The sequence below is a fragment of the Vulpes vulpes genome, chromosome 7, assembly GCF_048418805.1.
Source record: "Vulpes vulpes isolate BD-2025 chromosome 7, VulVul3, whole genome shotgun sequence".
NCBI classification, from domain to species: Eukaryota; Metazoa; Chordata; class Mammalia; order Carnivora; family Canidae; genus Vulpes; species Vulpes vulpes.
In genome coordinates, this window is record NC_132786.1 from 51,871,912 (window position 1) to 51,891,977 (window position 20,066).

At 37.7% G+C, this 20,066-nt stretch overlaps 1 protein-coding gene across 24 annotated transcripts in view; it reads right to left on the reverse strand.

Annotated features, from left to right (window-relative positions):
* Positions 1-20,066, reverse strand: part of TENM3 (teneurin transmembrane protein 3) — a 2,512,213-nt gene that overhangs the window by 77,864 nt on the left and 2,414,283 nt on the right. For 13 of the 24 annotated variants that reach the window (XM_072763865.1, XM_072763862.1, XM_072763864.1 and 10 more), the window contains one exon: positions 263-409. In XM_072763865.1, coding sequence (XP_072619966.1) covers positions 263-409 — 147 coding nt within the window. Of the gene's footprint in view, positions 1-262; positions 410-1,326; positions 1,348-2,939; positions 2,967-20,066 lie in introns of all 24 variants that reach the window. The other 11 variants (XM_072763857.1, XM_072763858.1, XM_072763881.1 and 8 more) reach the window with 3 other exon arrangements.

A 20,066-nucleotide genomic window follows, 5' to 3' on the forward strand; every position in this document is an offset into this window, starting at 1 on the left:
ATTGTCACCTATCCGGAGGTTAGGAAAAGCGATGGAGAACGACATACACTACCCAGTAGCGTGGTTACCTTGCCTTTTCCCTGAATGATGATAGTCTTGCATTTGTTTCGGGGAAAATAGGGAGCATAATCTATCAGCGCGCATACAGTTTTCAATCAATCTAACCTACGGGGATCAGATTGTTTTTTTGGCACCAGGACACTGTGTAACTTAGAAACCCGTGCTCTGGCACACACGTGTTTTCATGCTCGGCATCTCTTACCTCCTTCATTGTCCTTGCTATCTGTGCAGAGAGTCTCCATGGCTACATCACATCCTGCTCCTCGCCACCCTGGCTGGCAAACACAATGCCAGCCGTTTTGGTCCAGTGTACATCTTCCATTGCTGTTGCACAGTCCAGGGCAACCCTCTGTCAAAGGAGACAAAGAAGGAAAACACAAGTGATTTGAGTATTGAAAGTTTTTGCACCTAAAATAAACAGATAAGGGACACTTAGTGGGAACAGGCCTTTGTAAACAGCACAAATACTGTAATTGCACATGGATAGAAACAGCAACGATCTCTAAGGAATCTAATTCTTATCCAAGTGGCATCTTTGATTGGCCTGACCCTTGAGACACCACTTACCTGTGCAGGACAGAAATATATGCAACGATCCACTAACTAGCCACAGGCCAGACAAAATTAACTTAAATTTTTTTTTCCCCTTTAGCAAAGCAACAAGGTTGATTGTATGGTGTGAAAAAGCATCCTGAAAAAGGTAATTTCAGAATCCCTGGTGGAGATTTTTAATCTGTTTTCGACATTAGTGGTCGCTCATTAGGATGTGCCTTCTGAAAGCACCTTGTTGCTTTAAAAAATTCTCTCTAAATTCAAAAGCATGAGAGTGGGCATGAGGATGTGAACGATGTTAAAAAGAGAACATTAATTTTATCTGGCCTCAGAGTTGCCGTACATTCATGTGAAATTACAGTGCCTTAAGTAAGTGCACAAAGTATAGGCCAGTCTCGATGACTATACTTTATGCCAAGAGTACATTCCTTTTCACAGAATAAGCAAAGCCCAGGAAATAGTGAAGCAGCTTAGCATCTATTCTAACAAACATCAGGATTCAGGCTGCATACGGATGGGACAGGACCGACAGGATTTCCAACTAAATGTAATAGCTGTGCATATTTGATTACTTAGGACGGACAAAATGAAATACCATAAGGACCACGATAAAACATTGATAGACTGAACAAAAACACGGTAGTGACGTGCTTCAAGACAGAGAGCAAAGAGTGATATTTGGTGACAATCTCCCTAAGGCTTTTATGCTGTTACCTTTATATCCTATCTTGTCTGCTTTTATGGGCAAGGAGGGAAAATTTGGGAAACAATTAAAATAATTTAATATATCCAAAATCTATAATTGTTTCAGTCTAACATGACATTTAAAAAAAAACAATTTTTGCCACTTCCTACTGATGATATCTGGCATGCAGCCAACATGATCTGTTTATGAGGATGACACTTAGGTAGACTTTGGTGTTCTTGTCTATGAGTGTGACGTGATACTGGCAGAAACAAGGATAGAAATGCTCCAAAATTTTAAGAATAATTAGCTACTAATCAGATCTCTTTGGACAGAATTATTTATAATTTGACAGAGAAATACATATTAGCAAAAAGTGCTTACTAGAGCAATTGGGGTTTGTTATCCAGCTTCTTGTAATTAGAATGCTAATCTTGTTTTGGTGACAAAATTTAAGGGAACAATCTGTTTAAAGATATTTATGTTATTTTAAAAGAATTATTCATATATTGGCTTCCCGTCCTCCACTGTGGAACTTGAAGTAACAATATCTCAAAGAGACGTTCTGTCTCTTAAGATTAGAGCTAAGAGAAAGAAGAGTATTTTGACAGTCTCTTGTGGCAGGGTAAAATGAAATTATACTTATGGATAGCATCAGGTCAGGATAAGATTAATTTTACTTCTGCTTTTCGTTCAGACGATTACCATCTGTATTTATGGATTTTCAATACAGAAAAGGTGAGTTTTCCTTCCGGATGTTTTTGTTTTGTTTTTAACGGAAAAGAAAGATTTAATTGCCCCACTGATGAAGAGGTGCAGCAGAGGTGACTGCATGCACACAAGAATTTTTATATGAAAGCCTGGATATTGCCATGAATATTTTCATATTCTAATAAGAAGCACAAACAAGGAATAGGAAATAGGCAATCTGAGGAGAAAGGGAGAGGGGATTTCATCTTCTGAAAAAATATTTTCCACCTCTTTCTACGAGAACTGAAGAGACAAGAATCTGCTGTTTTCTGCTGAGCCACGTTATCATTTTTGTTTTACGGAATGCACAGTAATTTTGTAGTTTTTCAGAAAATAACAGAACAGAAATTATGAGATCACATAGATTTTGAAACATTTAAAGAAGTCTCCATGTAAGGATAAATGAGACTTCTCTCAACATGTATTAACCAGAATCTTCTTTAGATTGACAATTTCTTATTCTGTGATAAGACAGCGAGCATTTGTGATCCTTCAAGATAGAATTTAAAGCTCATCCGCTGAATTGCCAACAATGAAGATCTTAAGGCAAAAAAAAAAAAAAAAAAAGAAAGAAAGAAAGAAAGAAAGAAAAAGAAAGAATAAAAACGTAAACAAAAAACAGCAAATGTTCTGTTATCTTCAGTTTTTGTTTCCAGTGAGAACTAATGCTTTTACATAGGAATGAAATCTGTGATAACCCAAAATTATAAAAATGAGACACGGACATTGAAGTCTCAATACTTTAAATCCAAGGCATTTCACATAATGTAAGCCTGATTTATAATTTACAGAAATATGCATGAGAAACAGTCTATTTTCATACCTAGTACAATCTGATACATGGTTATATATAGATATGTAGATATGTCAACAAAGAGCAAGTATACAGTACCTTTAACTATCTTATCCAAATAGTGAGCTTGAGAAATTAAAAAGGAAAAAAAGAACAGACAGACATTTCAGAAGTGTCACATGGGACAAGGAAATTTTCAGAATTTACATGCAAATCGAGTAGCTGCAGCTGACATAAGACTCACATCACACGACAGAGATGCACTTCATTATCTTCTAAAACTGCAATATATTCACGTTTCAGGAAGTGTGGTCATGATTCCAGGAAGCACTTTAGCATTTTCAAGACAAGTGTACAGGTAAACTAACACTGCCTTTCACAGATTATCTGGAATTCACCCACCCTGATCCTTCTTGATTTTACTTTAATAACTACATAGAACAAGTGGAATCAATTCTTTTTACTAAAGAAGTTGGGAGATTTACAGCTATGAGAGCTACAAATAAACTTTTTTTGGGGGGGTGGGGGATAGAAAATAATGCTAATTTTTTAAAGGTTTGCTTTTAACAAAGTAGTTTTGTAATGGTTGCACAGTTCAGGGCCTAAAAGGACAATACAGAAGGCCTGGAGGAACCATTTATGTCTGTTGTAATGCTCTGTTTCTTTAACCTGAGAGAGGGACTCACTGGAATCCTGCTTCCCTCTCTGTCTCAAGTCATCTATGTATTTACATACTATCAAACTTTAAAGTTTAATAAATCAGCAAAAAAGCGAAGTAATTGAGAATTCTTGAGCCAATGGAGCAAACTTAAAATACCATGAAAAAGGCACGTGTAAATTCTATAGAAAATGATTGCCCAGAAGCCCTTGACTACATGTCAGATGGGACAGTGATGTATTGCATATGTAGTCAATTATGAAACAGAGACTCTTCTAAGATCCTGTTTCTTTTCAGGATTTGTCCTGAACAGCTCTGTTTCTCACAAAAGCTCTGTAGGAACAGGATTAAGACTGAAGTCTTTTACTGTTACCTGTCCATTTAATCTTTCATGAGGTTACAATTAGGCTACACCTTTCCTCTTGAACGGAGGCATAAATACCTCTCTCCCTTCACTCAGCACAGAGATGTAATATATTCTTAATAAGCCTGAAATCTTCTTGCTTTGTCAAAACTCATACATTTTTAATGACCTAAAATTGCTTTTCAAAGATGCTTATGTTGATTATTTTTCATTACTGACACATGCAAGTGGTAGCAGAACTCCTAACAGAATGATTTAAACTATAACTTCCAGTTGAGCCACTCAGGTCTGGGAGTTTTGTCATGTGCATAAACAAAACCATAAATGCTTCTGACACATCGGTACTGTGGATACAAAAGGATTCTTCATGTTGCCACAGGATTCCATTAGAGGCTTTTGAATTGCATTTAAAAATAAGTGTGTTTATAACTAATTGACAATATTGCAGGGGAAATTAAGGTGAAGAAGAAACACTCTTAGATACTACCCTGAAATTATAACTTAATGAAAATAATCATATTTTCAAACGTTAAAATAAAATTGTGCTATTGTATAACATCATTCATATGATTTCTTACTAGTCCCTTCCAGACATTATATAACCTAGTAGAGGTTCGTAACAGCTCAACTGATGATCTAAATATACACAAAGTGCCTTTAAAAATTCTGAAGTTTCTGATTCAGACAGGGTAGTATTTTTGAAGGAATTCTTAATTTCTAAAAATGAACCACACTGCTCATAGTTGGAGAGTCTTGCTTTTACATTGAGTCCACTTCAGTTAACACAACCAAAATACGGAATGGAACTAATTCTGACCTGGATTAGTAGTATTAAAGGAGGAATGGATTATTTCTAATCCAGCCAATCCCCTTATTTTAGCAAACAGAATCAATTGTGCAAAACTGTGGACTGATTACAGGTAAAAGGAGGTTTGTCATTGGGTCAAAAGAACAACAAAAGTGGAGATGAAATCAGCAAATATATTTAAAATATGCGGCAGGTCAAAATTTATACAACACTTCAAATATTAAAAATATTGAACACAAATGTTGCAAACAGTTAAAACCAACTATAAGAACAGGATCTGTACTGAGAAAGAGATACCAAGATTTGTCATTCGCATTTTATATCATATGAGGTAATAGTGTGAGGCTGGTAGCTTCAAAAGAGAGAAAGGGTAAAAACCACCATGTATATTTTGTCCTCGAAGATTAAAATTTCTGACAATACCACAAAAGCCTTGTTCTCAGTAATACGATGCTAAAAGGAGATGTCGATATGTGAGGTTCAAATAATTATTAAAAATAATAATTGCAACAATAAAAACATCATTATATAAGCCACTACAGGAAATTATCAGAAAAATGCAGGCATGTTGTAAGAAGCCATTAGGAACAATAATCATAAAAATAATACAGTATATTTAAAAATTAATATACCTAACAGGCTGAAATGCACATTAAATCGCAAAAAAAATTTCTTTGAAAACTAATGAGTGTATTCTGACACTAAAACAAAGTCCTTCCTATTAGATCTACTCACCAAAAGTTTTAAATTTGCTTTATAGAAGAAAACTCTTATAAACATGAGTGCTAGACATATATAATGGAACGCCTTAAAAAGCTATTCTCTAGTAAAATGTTGTATTTCATAAAACACTTTCCCTGGAGTTTCAATTATTTATCTTTTTAAAAAAACCCATGTGAGACAGAGAAGGTGAGTATTATTACCATATTTCTTGTAAGACAGTGATTCTCATATCTCTGAGTAAAGTGGTGAGAGTTACCGATTCTCCCCCCAGAAATACATGCATGCTCACAGACACAAAATGCTGTCTGATTTCAGCTCTTCCGTGAGCTCTGGTACCATAAATTGCAGACTGTGAACACCTGGCTGATGTATTAATGGTCCCCCCAAATTTCTAACTCTGATCCCAGTCTCTTTGTCCTGGTTCAGATCAGATTTAGAAGAATGCAGGGGACAGGCCTAAAGTACCCTGATCCCAGCTCTGCTCCCTGAAAATAAGAAAGGCTTACTTGGCATCAGATACTGCTCTAAGCACTCTGTATTAGACTCTCCCTTAATCTTCCTCACAACCCTAGGAGAATGGGATAGAGTGCAGGTGAGTGTCTTTTAACTGTCGGAGCTAATTCCTGGTCTGTGTTCTCTCTCTACTGTCTCTCTTTCAATTTTCACTCAGATACACAGTCCTCTCTAGAACATAACAAACGAAATGACTGATCAGTTTTCAAGCCCGTGTGTTGGAAGTCTGTGGTCTACTTGCTGATTCAGATGGGCAAAGATTCGGTGGAACAATAGATGTGAAAGAAAGGTCTGGATCATCAGAGTATTTTTATTCCATGAGTAGCCCATAGACCTCCAGTGTCACCAAAGCAAATGAGCTGTACTGTATCCTTTGCACACACTCCCCTCTAGATGTTTCTCTTTAAAAAGAATTATTTCTTTTGTCAAAGCTCCTAATAGCCATATTTTCACCTTCTGTGTCTTAGGGAAGATCGGTGGAGGTGGAGACTATCAGTGATCTACTTTTGTCTGTACCCCATAGTCATGACCTGGAGTCTCAGGTCCTGTAGGAGGGGCTCATATTTACTCTTGTAGTCAGTTTTTAACACCTAATATGTACACTAGAAACAAAGAGCAACTTTTTGCAAATTCTACCTATGTGTTGTTGCCTCATCTGCCGATCTATCAAAATTATGGGCACCCACCTCCCTCCATTTCTTTCAGTTATCTGATTCTCCCTTTTTTCTCACTGAGTCCTTGTCAGGGAAGAAGTCTAGGAGTATGAACACTGGAGTAAATGTAAAAAGAGAAGAGGTGAATCAAGAACTAGTTATAATCACTTCATTAAGAGATTCCATAAGAACACAAGACATATGGGCTGGGGGGTGTGAATCTTCTCCATTAAAAATGTAAACTCTGGGGGAGCCCGGGTGGCTCAGCGGTTTGGCGTCGCCTTCGGCCCTGGGCCTGATCCTGGAGACCGGGGATCGAGTCCCACATTGGGCTCCCTGCGTGGAGCCTGCTTCTCCCTCTGTCTGTCTCTCTCTGTCTCTCATGAATAAATAAATAAAATCTTAAAAAAAAAAACAAAACTCTAAGGCCATGCTAAGCTGTCTTCCCATTGCCTGGCTCATGGGAAACTCTTAGTATCCGAATAAAATGATTAAGTGTACTTCTTATGGTGGTTCTAGTAGGTCTTACATGTGTTTGCAGCCTTTGAAGAAACTCTATGAATAATACAGAGGCTACTTTTTGAGAAACATATGTGAGCAATACATTTCCAAATCCTGCCTTTCTCCTTCATCCATCTGTTTCTCTCCCCTCTTCCAATCCATCCATCCAAACTACATACAATAGTATTAACAGTAACTACCATTCACTACTCCTTCCGAGTGTGGAAAACTACGCTAAGCATTTCACATGAGATGGCTTAATGTTCACCACTGTACGGGCAATAGTTAACTTCTGTTATCTTCCTTACTTAGTTCACCAATGAAGAAACTGAGGTCGAGTGAAGTAACTTTCTCAAGGTCAAAATGCTAGCAAGAAGCAAAGCTAAAATTCCAACCATGTAGTCTGTGACCAAAGTCCATGAACGTAATAAATCAGCTATATTCACAATTCAGAAGAATCAGAACTTCGTACCAGTGTAAGGTAGTCTAGAGCATCATCTGTTTTTGGAATGGTCAATAAATTTACTTGAATGAAAAAATACGATGAAAAAGACGTGGAAATCTTTAATTCAACATTGACAATCAAAGGGAGAAACCAGGAAGTAAGATTAAAATCTAAACTAATTTGAAATATTAACCTACTGGACCCAGCTTCATAAATGAGCGTACCTTATGCAGGATAAAGAAAGCGGTAGCATGATCTAAAAGCCCAAAGCTCAGAAAACCAACTGGCAAGATATTAAAACAGAGGGAGAAACCCAAGAAGAAATGAAAACAAGTGAGTTTGAAAAAGAAAGGAAGTAGTTCAGTGAAGGTATAACTTCTGTGCAGGAAATCTTTTGAGTGGTAGTCCCAAAGAAGGCTGCTCTGCTTCGGGGGAAGAACTGGGATATTCGGAGGTCTACCCAGAATGGCACTGATGCCAAATTTGCTTTCCTTTTACTGTCAAAAGGATTTTTAAAAACACAAAGAAGAAACCAAGGCAAACCAAGGCGGTTGTTTATACAGGAGACAGCTCACAAGGGAAAAATACAAACAGTTTGTGTATACACAGCTGCTGATGTACATAGTCACAAAACATTCGGATTCATTCTACTGTCCACAATATGCTTGGCTGAATCATCTTAACTCGGTTACAGCATTTTCACTGGGCCGCTGAGTTGACTCCTAGGTAGAGCCTAGATGCAGACAAATAGCACAAAGTCCAGAAGCTGGAAATATTTCTCAGTTTAATTACAACAATAAAATCTTAGGGGCCCATCTTCAAAAGAGGATAATTCAATCAGATGAGTACATAATAAAACACAGACATATTCCTCACTATGGCGATGACTGCAATGTCCTTGGAATCGAGGACAAATTTTTATTTAGCATTGTGTGTTGCCTCATACTTTGTAACACAGACTTAAAAAATGATTCGCATTAGTATCTCGTTAAAGTTGTAAGTAGGTATCATTCTTAGATTACTCACTACCAGTTCCTGTAGGATGACAGAAAAGCACCAGTCGGCAAATAAGTGCATATTAAATCCATTTATTCCAATCAGTAGCTGTTTAAATCAGTGTGCAAGCTGCACACCCATTGGTTTGCTGTTCCTTAATTGGTACACACTGCCAATTATTGATTACCTTGTCAGAAAGGATTGTGGCAATGATACCATTTTAAATATCAGAAAACAATTTATTCAGACCCCCTTCACTCTGTTCTCCCTCACCATAAAATTCTCATTCTAAGATTAGGATAAAATAAAACATCACAAATATTTTATCCTGTTTAGAAGAGTCACTTAATTTGAATTTTAACAACTAGAAAGTGAGGCTGTGCCAGTAAGGAAAAGCAGTTTGTGTATCTGTGTGTCCACGCACATGCGTGCAACATGTTTGAAAAAGCTTTTGCTCCCCTAAAATTGGCAATACATTATTGAAAGCCCGTATCCAAATAAATTGTTTTTGAAACTTTATATATTTTGTTCTTTTTTTTTACAGATAGGAAATTTGGTGAACAAATTATCTGTACAAATACACTGCTTCTTACATGCACCCCACTGCAACAAAATGCCATTATTCTGGTTTGGAACACTACACTAAGACATTCCAAGAGAAGGAGATAGTATTTTCTTCATTTAAATCAGTCCAGAAACAAAGAGATTCCATGGAAAAGGTGCTATGAGATAAACCAAATTTCATAAAGTCTGCATTGCTGGAAAAGTGCCATGATAAGCTGCAAAGCTTTGTAAAGATAACTGATAGAAAAAATATTTGATATTTTCCTTCAGTTTAGAATTTTGTGCCTTACTGTGGACTACATCTACATAATGGAAGCACCAGGGGAAATCTGAGAATGCAGACAGCACACTCATGGATGCTGGCATGTGCAACTTGGCATGTACGTCTCTTTTGCCTGTGCAGAGAGATGAGTATTGTTCAGCATGTGATGCATGGGTTCTGTGGTCTTTGCACATGCGTGATGTCATCCACTGGACCGCATATATAAACACGTCAGTAGCACATGTCTCCTTTAAGATTTGTACCCCGTTTGAGCTCACTGAATACTATACGCAAACCATATTTTCTTAGGATTTCCTAGATTTAAAAATAATCAGGTCCAGTTCAAACACCCCGATTTAGGAGCCAAACTATTGGGTGACAGCTCTTAACAATAATAAATAAAAATTGTAATGCAAACATTTTTTTAACACTAAATGAGTATTTGGATCTTTCGTTGTTACAACGAACTTGGTTATGACAATGATTAAAGTGATACCTGTGTAGTACTAACAAGTCTAGTGGCAAGAAACCATAAAAATAATCTGCCGATATGATCAATATCAACAAATATGATTTCTGGCCTGCCATCATTACTTTTGCTTCTGCATAAAATTTAGTATTTAAGAAAACTTTATAGAGTAAGACTTGTAAATAATTAAGTACATTTCACGTCTTCCTCTTATTAGTTTTCTTGAAGATACCAGAGAAGGCAATAAACATAGCTGAACAATCTTGAACTCACGTAGGATAAACTGTAATTTATTTTGGGAAAATCACAGATAACTGGCTCTTTTCAAAGGCGACATACAGAGAGAGACGGGAATTTTTCTTTATTTGTTGGTGAGAGAAGAGTGTGTGCAGATGTTTACTACTTGCATTTTGAGTACTGCATTTTGCTTGACACTAGTTACATGTCATCTACATGCTGAGTGTTTTTCTCTGGTCAATGCCTATACATAGTATTCAGCCTACTAATTTCAGCTGAGAAAAGAACTGGAAATAAGTTTAAAATTTGGAAGGAGGTATATGAAGTTTTTAATTAATAATTTACAATTTTCTTAAATCTTTCACAGTATCAATTAATTTTCCTCAAGCTATTTCTTTTGTTGCTGCCATTGTTACTTTTATTTTGGCAAACCATGGGTCCTATTATCAGCTATAATTTAGATTTTGCTGAATAAAAGAAGTGACACTTTATTATTGAGACATCACTGACATTATTACTGCACCAGTTTCTATGAAAATTCAATCTTTTGTGACAGGTTCATAGATATTAATTTCTCTTTATCACAGAAGAAAATTAATTTTTGCCTCTTCCCCTATACACATGTGTGCAAAAACAATTTAAAAGGAGACAGCACAGTCTAGTGCTTAAGAGTATGGGCTTGGGAATGGCTCCTGTGGGCTCAGGTTCTTACTTACTAGCTGTGCAACCATAAAAAAAATTACATAACTCTCTGAGCCCGAGTCCCTCCAATGGAGATTTTATTTTATTTTTTAAAAAATATTTTTATTTATTTTAGATAGAGTGGGTGGACTTGTGATTTGCGGGAGGGGCAGAGGAAGAGGGAGAGAGATTCCTCAAGCTGACTCCCCACTGAGGCCGACCCAGGGCTAGATTCCAGGACCCTGAGATCATGATATGATGGAAATCAAGAGAGTGCAGTAAGGCATTGGTACCCTTTAAGAGAAGAATGAAAGAAATCTGACTTTAATTGAAGGAGCCTGGAATTGCCAATGATTTGTTTCCAAAGCCGTGAGGTCTTCTCCACCCCAATAATGTCAAGATAAGCCCCCTTTTTCTCTACCTCCTCCAGGAAGTCTCCCTTTAATGGGAACATTCTTTATACAAACTGGCTAATTCCCAGAGTGGCAATAACTCTACTCTTCTGCCAGAAGTTTTCTTCTTTTTTGTCTCACATAAACCCTCTGCTGGCATAGATGCACAATTCCCAATCAAAATGTGATTCAGCTTTTTGGAATAAAGAGCACATCACAACTTGTCCTTATGTATTTTGTGTTCACCACAAGTGACTGTATTTGAGCAAGGTAAGTCAATATTTTCTAAAGGCATAAAAATACCTGTATAAATACAAGTCACTTTTACAGGAACTCCTTGGAAATGAAGATATTCATAAAATATCCTATTTTACGTGCATACCTCTATCCTTATATAGCAATTTGGCTGAAAAATTTTCATTTTGTTCTTCATCATAAAATGTACTGAGCAGACATGATGGAATATATGTTGCTAACTTTTTGCAGCAGAACAACATTATGTTTGCGTGTCACTATTCTTAAGTACAGGAGGAAATCCACTCTCAGCAAAGCAAGCTCTCCCAATAGTTTGTAGAGTCACTATGGGTGGTATGCTGGCGCATGCAATCATAACAGACATACATGTAGCCTTTTACTATGTGGCTTGTACCTACACTGGTCACAGTTCAGAGAATAATGCTTTTGGGGGTAGTGAAGAGTTAGGATATGTGTAATAACCATATAGAAACTTTTCTGTTTTTTTACGGCAGGTGCACCATGATTTTTTTCTCTGCATACACCAATGTACTTGGAGTGGATTACTCACATGCATAATAATCACTCCTGGGGACTCATCTTAAAAGCCAAGAGTAGGGAGTGTATGTGAAAAGCATTATTTTACCCTTCATTGTTCATGGGGGGACTAATTAATGAATACCTAATGCCATTAATTCACAATTAGATCACTTATGTTTAACCACATGCTTTCTATGCATACATATATAAATATTAATTTTGAATAGAATGATAATCATTCAGCACCATAACAATTAAACAGCTGTAACCTGTCTCATGTGTTAAGTGATGGAGCTGCAGGCAAGCTCCGTAAGCAGATGGTCTTACCCACCCATGCTCAATGTTAAAGACTTTTTAAAAAAAGAGGTGTTGACAAATCAGAACAAGTAGGCATAGTTCTAATGCAAATCGTCCAATTTGCAATGTAGATTACCCTAAAAACTAATTTGGTGTACAGGAAAAAATTAAGCTCTGTTGTTAAAGGAAGACATTATATTACATTTGGATATAGTAGATTCCCCACCAACATAATTATTTGCTAATTTCATTCAACCAACAGAGTTTAATGGAAAAGCAGCTGGCAAAGTATTCATATTTATGGACTTCCTTTGACTGCTCCTTAATTTATCCAAGGCACATGTCGGCTAAACCCTAGAAATAATAGCCATATTTCAGACAGCTGTTTTCCAGCTTCACTAAAGAGGCACTCAAAAAGGAGAGGGTCAATGAACCCATCATGAAGAAGAGCAATAGAAAAAAATTGGCTCTAGTCACACCATAATCTGCGAATATAATATGTTAAGTATGAAAAGAGAGAAGAGGCATGTCTTCTCCCAATAGTCTTCTGTATGGGCTAACACCATAAACAAACTTGTATTTTAAAAACCGGTAGGTGGAAGAAGAACTGTTTTAAGATGGAAAAAGGCTATTTTCAACTTGTCATATTCAAGAAATGACAGAGATAAAATCTGCCATTGTGAGGATACTAATGTACAATTGCAGGAAGGAATCATATCCCTTAAACCTGTGGGCTTCACTTCTTTCACTGAATGCAAAATTCTGACTTTTTATGTACTCCTCTTGGGTAGTAGGGACCACTACATATAATGAACGTTACTTAAAATCTGTATGGACACTTCACTAGCTGGCTGGCTAGTTACCTGGCTTGGTTTTTAGGGAGAACAGACATATTTATAATCCGACACTATTTATAGTCTTTCTCTTCTTTGCTACCATTGTAAAATAGCTGACAACATATTATTTTGCAGCACCTGGTTTCACTCCCAAATGCCTTAGACCTGACCTCCTCAATAAAAGCCTTCTGATGAGCTTGGCAAGAATTGACAGGAATGTTTTTCATCTTTATTTCTAGTCAAATTGTATATCCAGTCAATCGAGCTTTAAAACCTCCTCTCCACTAGATTTTGGTAGAAATTAAGGTCTTAGATGGTTTTTAAGAGATGAGAATCAATGGGGTGTTCCAAATGGAAAAAGATACTGTAGTATATTAGTAAAGGAATACAATGGCAGGTGGTTAATAAAACAGTATGATATAAATTTGACATATGACTGTCTTTTATTCAGATATCCTGTCTCTCCATAAACTTTTAAAAGACAATTTAGGGGTGCCTGGGTGGCTCTGTTCATTTGGGTATCTGACTCTTGGTTTCTGCTCAGGTCATGATCTCAGGGTGGCCAGATCAAATCCTGCATCTAGGCTCTGTGCTCAGTGGTGAGTCTGCTTGAGTTTCTCTCTCTCACTCTGCTCTCTCTCTCTTTAAAATAAATAAATTTTAAAAATCCTTTAAAAAAAGAACTTAAATTGACTTAAGATGAGAAATGAGGTTTAAAAAAGCAAAAGGGAATTCCTAGGTATGAGCATATTCATACTTAAAAAATATCTGTTTACAGCATTTGACCTTTTAATTGAAAATAACATATTCAAAAGCTTCCTTGGTATAATAATTTATTGTTTCCCTAAGACACAAAGCACCTAGTAAATTATTTAGGGAGACTTAAAAAAAACTAGCTAGAAAACCACTAAGTTCACTGTGAAAAATAAACACAAGACAGTGAGAAAGGAAGGAGTCAGTTTGATGAATTCTAAAGAAATCCAGCATATTTCAAAGATCATAAAACAACACAAGCCATCAGCATTGTCTTATATACTGCTCTGATTTGGGAAACATGACAGTGGATTTAATCCTCCACCCCCCCGCCCCCAAACATACTGCCTCCATAGCTAGTGGCACTCACAGTAAAAGCTGAGTAGGAATCAGCTTAATTTATAGCAGCTGTTGAGACCCAAATTCTATCAAAGGAGGGAGATGGGAAGGAAAATCTGTACACAAATAACAGTCATATATAGAATTCATTATGGCATGACTTTAAAATATGTGAAGCATATTTCTTCTAAAGAACTCAAAATTCTCATCCATGTAGGCCACATGTAAATCATCTATATGGAAAGATACATGTTAAATCCAAATATATTCACCCACAAAACAATTACTACTTTCAGAACTGAGTTTTAGAAATTCTAAAAAAAGGTCTCTTTTCTGAAGTATAGAACACATTTAACGTTTCCCAAAAGAGTATAACCATCACCGGGGTTTTGTATCTTGGGGACATCATAACCCTGTGATGGAAAACTGTGACTCCCCTCTAGGCCACTGCCTCTGTTTTATCTGGGGATAAATTACAGCATGAAAGATAAGACACAGCAAAAGGAGGGCTCAAATGCCTGATGTCAAGAGTAAAAGTTGTTTATGTCTACAACAATTACTCCTATTCTTAGGGGTAAAAAAACTTATGTCCAGGGAAACAAATCATCAACATGATGAGAGAACATTAATCAAGACAGCCCTCGGGACTATGATCTTACTGATGGTCACACAGCAAATTGGGTGCAAAAGTTATGTGAAGATTCGAATCCAAATTTTCTTGAGGACTTGTTGGACTGGAGGATCTAATTCTAAAGGGGCTCCTGAGACACTGCATGACTTATGTGGGCAGGGTAACAAAATAAGGGACGATAGGATGCTACAAAGGTAAAGCTGCAAGGCACTTCATAAAAGTTAGTAAAAGAGTCAAATTTTAACAACTCCAAAGCTTTATAGGATAGCTTTATAAGACACAGGTTGTTAAAGTGAGCAGAAATTGACAGTGATTCAAAAATCCTGACACTCAGTATGGAAGACTAACATATGATAGAAACACAGTCAAACTTACTAAAGTTTCACATCTAGACCACTCAAATTCATTTTTTTAAAGATTATTTATTTTAGAGAGAGAGAAAGAGAAAAGGGAGAGAGCATGTATGCATGTGGCAGGGGGCAGAGGGCACAGTGAGAGGGAGAGAATCCCAAGCCGATTCCATGCTGAGCACTGAGCCTGATGTGAGGGTTGATCTTAGGACCCTGGGATCATGACCTGAGCCGAAATCAAGAGTCAGATGCTCAGCCACCCAGCGCCCCCACTAAATTCATTTCTGCTGGTTGATGACTCTCTCCTGTAAACAGCTACCAAGCCCAGAGTGAAAGACTACTTGAGCCCAAAGCATGGAGCTGCCACTGTTTGTAGTGCTTGCTGCACCCAGACCCAGCCCACAACTTCATGTCCTTTTATCTGAAATTGGTGCATGTAAAGAAAACAAACTCATACAAAAGAACAACTTACATGGTGAAGAGAAAACCCTCCTGAAGGTTAGGTAAATTAAAACAGCTAAACAGCTACTGTCACTGCCAACAACATGCACTTCTTCATCAAAATGACACGAAATGGAACATCGCTAAATTAACTAGTAAAATAAGCATCATCTCTGTGATGGTTTTAAAAAGATTGTAACTGAGTGAGAGCACCGACAACCTAATAGGGCCTCCACTATTCAGAAAGATCAGGGAGTAGTTTTGCCTCCTTAGAAAACAGGAGATCAAAAGACCTCATTAAAAAAATAGAAAAAACCCGCAGGAGCGCATGGCTGGCTCAGTCCGTGGAGTGTGTGACTCTTGATCTCGGGGTGGTGAGTTCGAGCCCCATAGTGGAGACTGCTTAAAAGTAGAGATTACTTAAAAAAATAAGTAAAATTTAAAAGCCCAACTCATTCTGATGGGATTACAGATTTAGATTAATGCATCTGAACTGGGAACTGGATGTGTAAGATTAAAATGAAAAAAATAACATTGGAGGCCCCAAATGGGCACTAATTTATCTCAAATGGTAAAAACAGACATCTAAAAATCAGCCTGGTTCTCAGAACATGGGTGATACCCAGTGAACTCTGAGGGGGCTTTCAATGTTCTCTCAGGAATTGCTACGCTGTTCCTCACATGAAATTACTTAGAGTCACTGGGATGGCAGGGCAGAGAGCACCTTAAGAACCTCTTTTTTTGCACGTCCTAGGCCCATGGGAGGCTTTCTGGCCTCTCTGGATTTTATTTTTTTTGCCTCTCTAGATTTTAATTGCCAACCAAGGCAGCTTAGAAGAACATCCTTCTGCTCCATTGCAGGCCTAGACTCCTGCTGACCAGGCTCCACCATGTTTGACAGATGACGTGGCTTTCCTCTCCACACCGTCAGGGCCTTAGCAAGCAAAGGGAGGAGCAGTTCTGGTAACCGGCATGCACTTCTGCCTTTCTGTTGGCTTGTTCCTCCACATGCAGAGAAGAATCCATCACTGTCAACTTTTCATGAATTTCTGTTCCCAACAATCACAGTAACAATAAGTAATATCCAAACGGTGTTTACTTGGGCCAAGTACTGCTCTAAGTGCTTGATGGTTGATGTTGTGTCATACTCTCAGGGACTCTCTAAAGCTGTACTGTTTTATAGATGAGGAATGCAGCACAGAGAGCTTAAGTGTTTTCTCGAAGATCACACAGCTATCAAGTAATAGAGCTGGGAACAGAGGCAGATCCAGGTTTTGAGGGGTCTGAAATTATACAATGCAGGGAGCCCCCATTAAGAAAAAAATCAAATCATGAATATGAAATTAGGTATTAAGTGAGGAGTTATTTAGAATAAGAAATCACAGGAAATTATTTTTTGAGCTCATAAACACCACAAATGTCAGGAAAGCACATAACCTTTTTTATTAAGTGCCTGACATGCCTCTAATAACCATTTTTGGGTTATATTTACTTTTTCATTGCTTCTTTATTAGACAATGACTTTGTAATGTTTTCTAGAGAGAGAAAGCAACAATAATTCAGTCTTTATTCAATGTGATTGTTTAATATAGTTTTCATTATGGATAGTTTAGAGAAGTTTCATTTGGCCTCAAAATGTGTTATTATGAATGCCACGTAAATTTCTGGCATTATTGCTAAGCTGGGAAGACTTTATTACGTAATAAATGAATCTTAAATACTCTGAATTGATGACATTCATTAACCACTTTGTTGTGATATCCTCATAGAATATTATGAGATTTTTATAATTTCACTCGTGGAATTTAAGAAACAAAACAGATGAACACAGGGGAAGGAAGAATAAAAGAGAGGGAGGCAAACCATAGAGACTCTTAACTCTAGAGAACTGAGGGTTGCAGGAGGGAAAGTGGCTGGGGGATGAGCTAGATGGGTGATGGGTGCTAAGGAGGGCACTTGTGATGAGCACCTGGTGTTGTATGTATGTGATGAATCACTAAATTTTATTCCTGAAACCAGTATCATACTATATATGTAACTAACTGGAATTTAAATAAAAACTTGAAACAAAAACAAACACAAAAGAATATTATGAGTTTTCCATTATCTTTGTCAATATCAGTATTTCATGTCACATAAACAAGAAATCTTTTTCTGCTATGTTTATACATTCAGGGATACACTGAGATGCACAGCACGCGTGACTTCACACCCTGATGAACTCAATTTTGCAACACTGCTTATAGGTTTATGCCCTAAAATTGCAAGAACGCTGATAAACTGCTCCGAAAAGAAATAGCCCTCAGAGAGAGAATTATGGCAAGTTTATAATTACATAAGTTCCATTATCAAGTACATTTGTGACCAGCGAAAACTTCCCTTTTGAGGAGGCATTTTACAATATATTTGATGACACGAGGAATCTGCCACAGACTAACTTCTGTTTCCATATATTTCAAACCTTATTTCTCCTCCACTACGTATTTCCCCCTGGTGCAGGGCTCCGCAGGACAACTCCAGAGCTTCATATAATCTCTGACCCTGTACTTTCTTGTCACTAGGTGAGTCAGCAGGTGGTAGGAATGTTCCTGGATGGCTAGCAATAACAACCACAGACAGCAATGATTTCACACCTCATAAATATATCCAATTAAATCTAAACTAAATGTATCCCCAGCTCAAAGTCTCCATAGCTGAATCCTCGAAGTGCCCATAGTCACGCCAGTACCATCCTATACAAGGAAAGATGTGATGGAAAATAAGTTGAAGTGGAAAAAGATGAAGGTCCTAACTGATTTGCAAGTTTTAGATGAACATGTAACCATATAAACCCACGGGCCCCTTGCAAGATCTCAGAAGGGCCTGTGCAAGTGAGATGCTCCAGCTTCTCTCTGATGCTTTGGCCTTACCAGTTTCATGATAGATATGTCACTGGACCCGCCAGGGACCCGGACAGGTGGCACTGGAGACCCCCTTTTTAACGACTATATCACTCTGACAGATGTGTGGCCACCAAACGTCTCCCAGAACACTCACTTGAAGGTGTGATGTGGTCGCCTGTATCCATTTAACGGGGACTTACAGAGTTTCAATGAAAGTATAAAAAGATAGTTTTAAAATTTCCACCATCTGTATTACTATGAATATGATTCCTAACTTGGGAACATTACAAAAGTTACAAAGAATATAGATTTTGTCATCTCAGTGATCTATCAGAGTGGTCATCTTTTCCTCCCAGATTGTCACCTATTTCTAAATTTAACAACTAAAATACTCTTCTTTCAACATTATCCTGAAATAAGAATCGGAAGGACAAGGCTAAGCTCTGTTGTCCACAGTGGTACAGTTTTGGTCTCTCTTTTGCCCCCATATTGCTGGGTGGGTAACTCCCCCAGCTTTGTGTATTTCATCTTCCATTTCTGAATTATTCTTTTTTTTTTAAAATTTTTTATTTATTTACTTATGATAGTCACAGAGAGAGAGAGAGAGAGAGAGGCAGAGACATAGGCAGAGGGAGAAGCAGGCTCCATGCACCGGGAGCCCGATGTGGGACTCGATCCCGGGTCCCCAGGATCGCGCCCTGGGCCAAAGGCAGGCGCCAAACCGCTGCGCCACCCAGGGATCCCCTCATCTTCCATTTCTAATCTCCCACATCCCAGAGCCCGGAGAGGCCACAGTATTTAATAGAGGGATGCTGAGTACTGTATGTCTAAGTTTTGTCTGAACAAACAAAGCATGTCTTTGTGATCATTAATGATCCTGTTTCCCAATGTACTAAAGAATTAGAATAAAAACAAATAGCTGGTCTTTTGTAGCTTAAAGGAATTAGGATTTCCCCTAGGCCAAATTTCCATTTGAATTGCCTGAAAGTACATGAAAATCAATGTAGCTCAATAAACAACTCTGTGTTTGAGACATCACTGGAAGACAAATATCACAATAGACTCCTTCCTTCCTTCCTTCCTTCCTTCCTTCCTTCCTTCCTTCCTTCCTTCCTTCCTTCCTTCCTTCCTTCCTTCCTTCCCTCCCTCCCTCCCTCCCTCCCTCCTTGAAGATTGTCTCTTCAAGAAAGCAATGTCTCTGAAAACCCTCACCTGAAACATATTAACTTCCTGTTAGGCTATATCCATTGAGACTAGGTTACATTTTATAATAATGAAGTGAAAATTTCACGTTTGATGGCCATTTTTTTTAACTTATTTATTTTTCTAAGTTTCAGCACCCAAAACATTGTCTCGGTTGCTGTTTGTCCTGTTTGTCTCATTTATATTTCTAAGAACTCTCATGTATTGGACACTTTTTGCTCCACACTTCCACAAGTGACTTACACTATAGTTGTGCACTTGATTCTAACAACCCTATGGGATACATAATATTTATATAAGGGGAAACATACTCAGAGAGGTTAAATGACTTGCCCAAGGTCACATGATAGACTGGGCAGTTAGTTAAATAAAGCAGGGAACAAATGGTTTTCTAAGGAAACCAAGTTCTAGCCTACCAGGACAAACCCCAGGGGACAGACATGCTTTCTCCGCT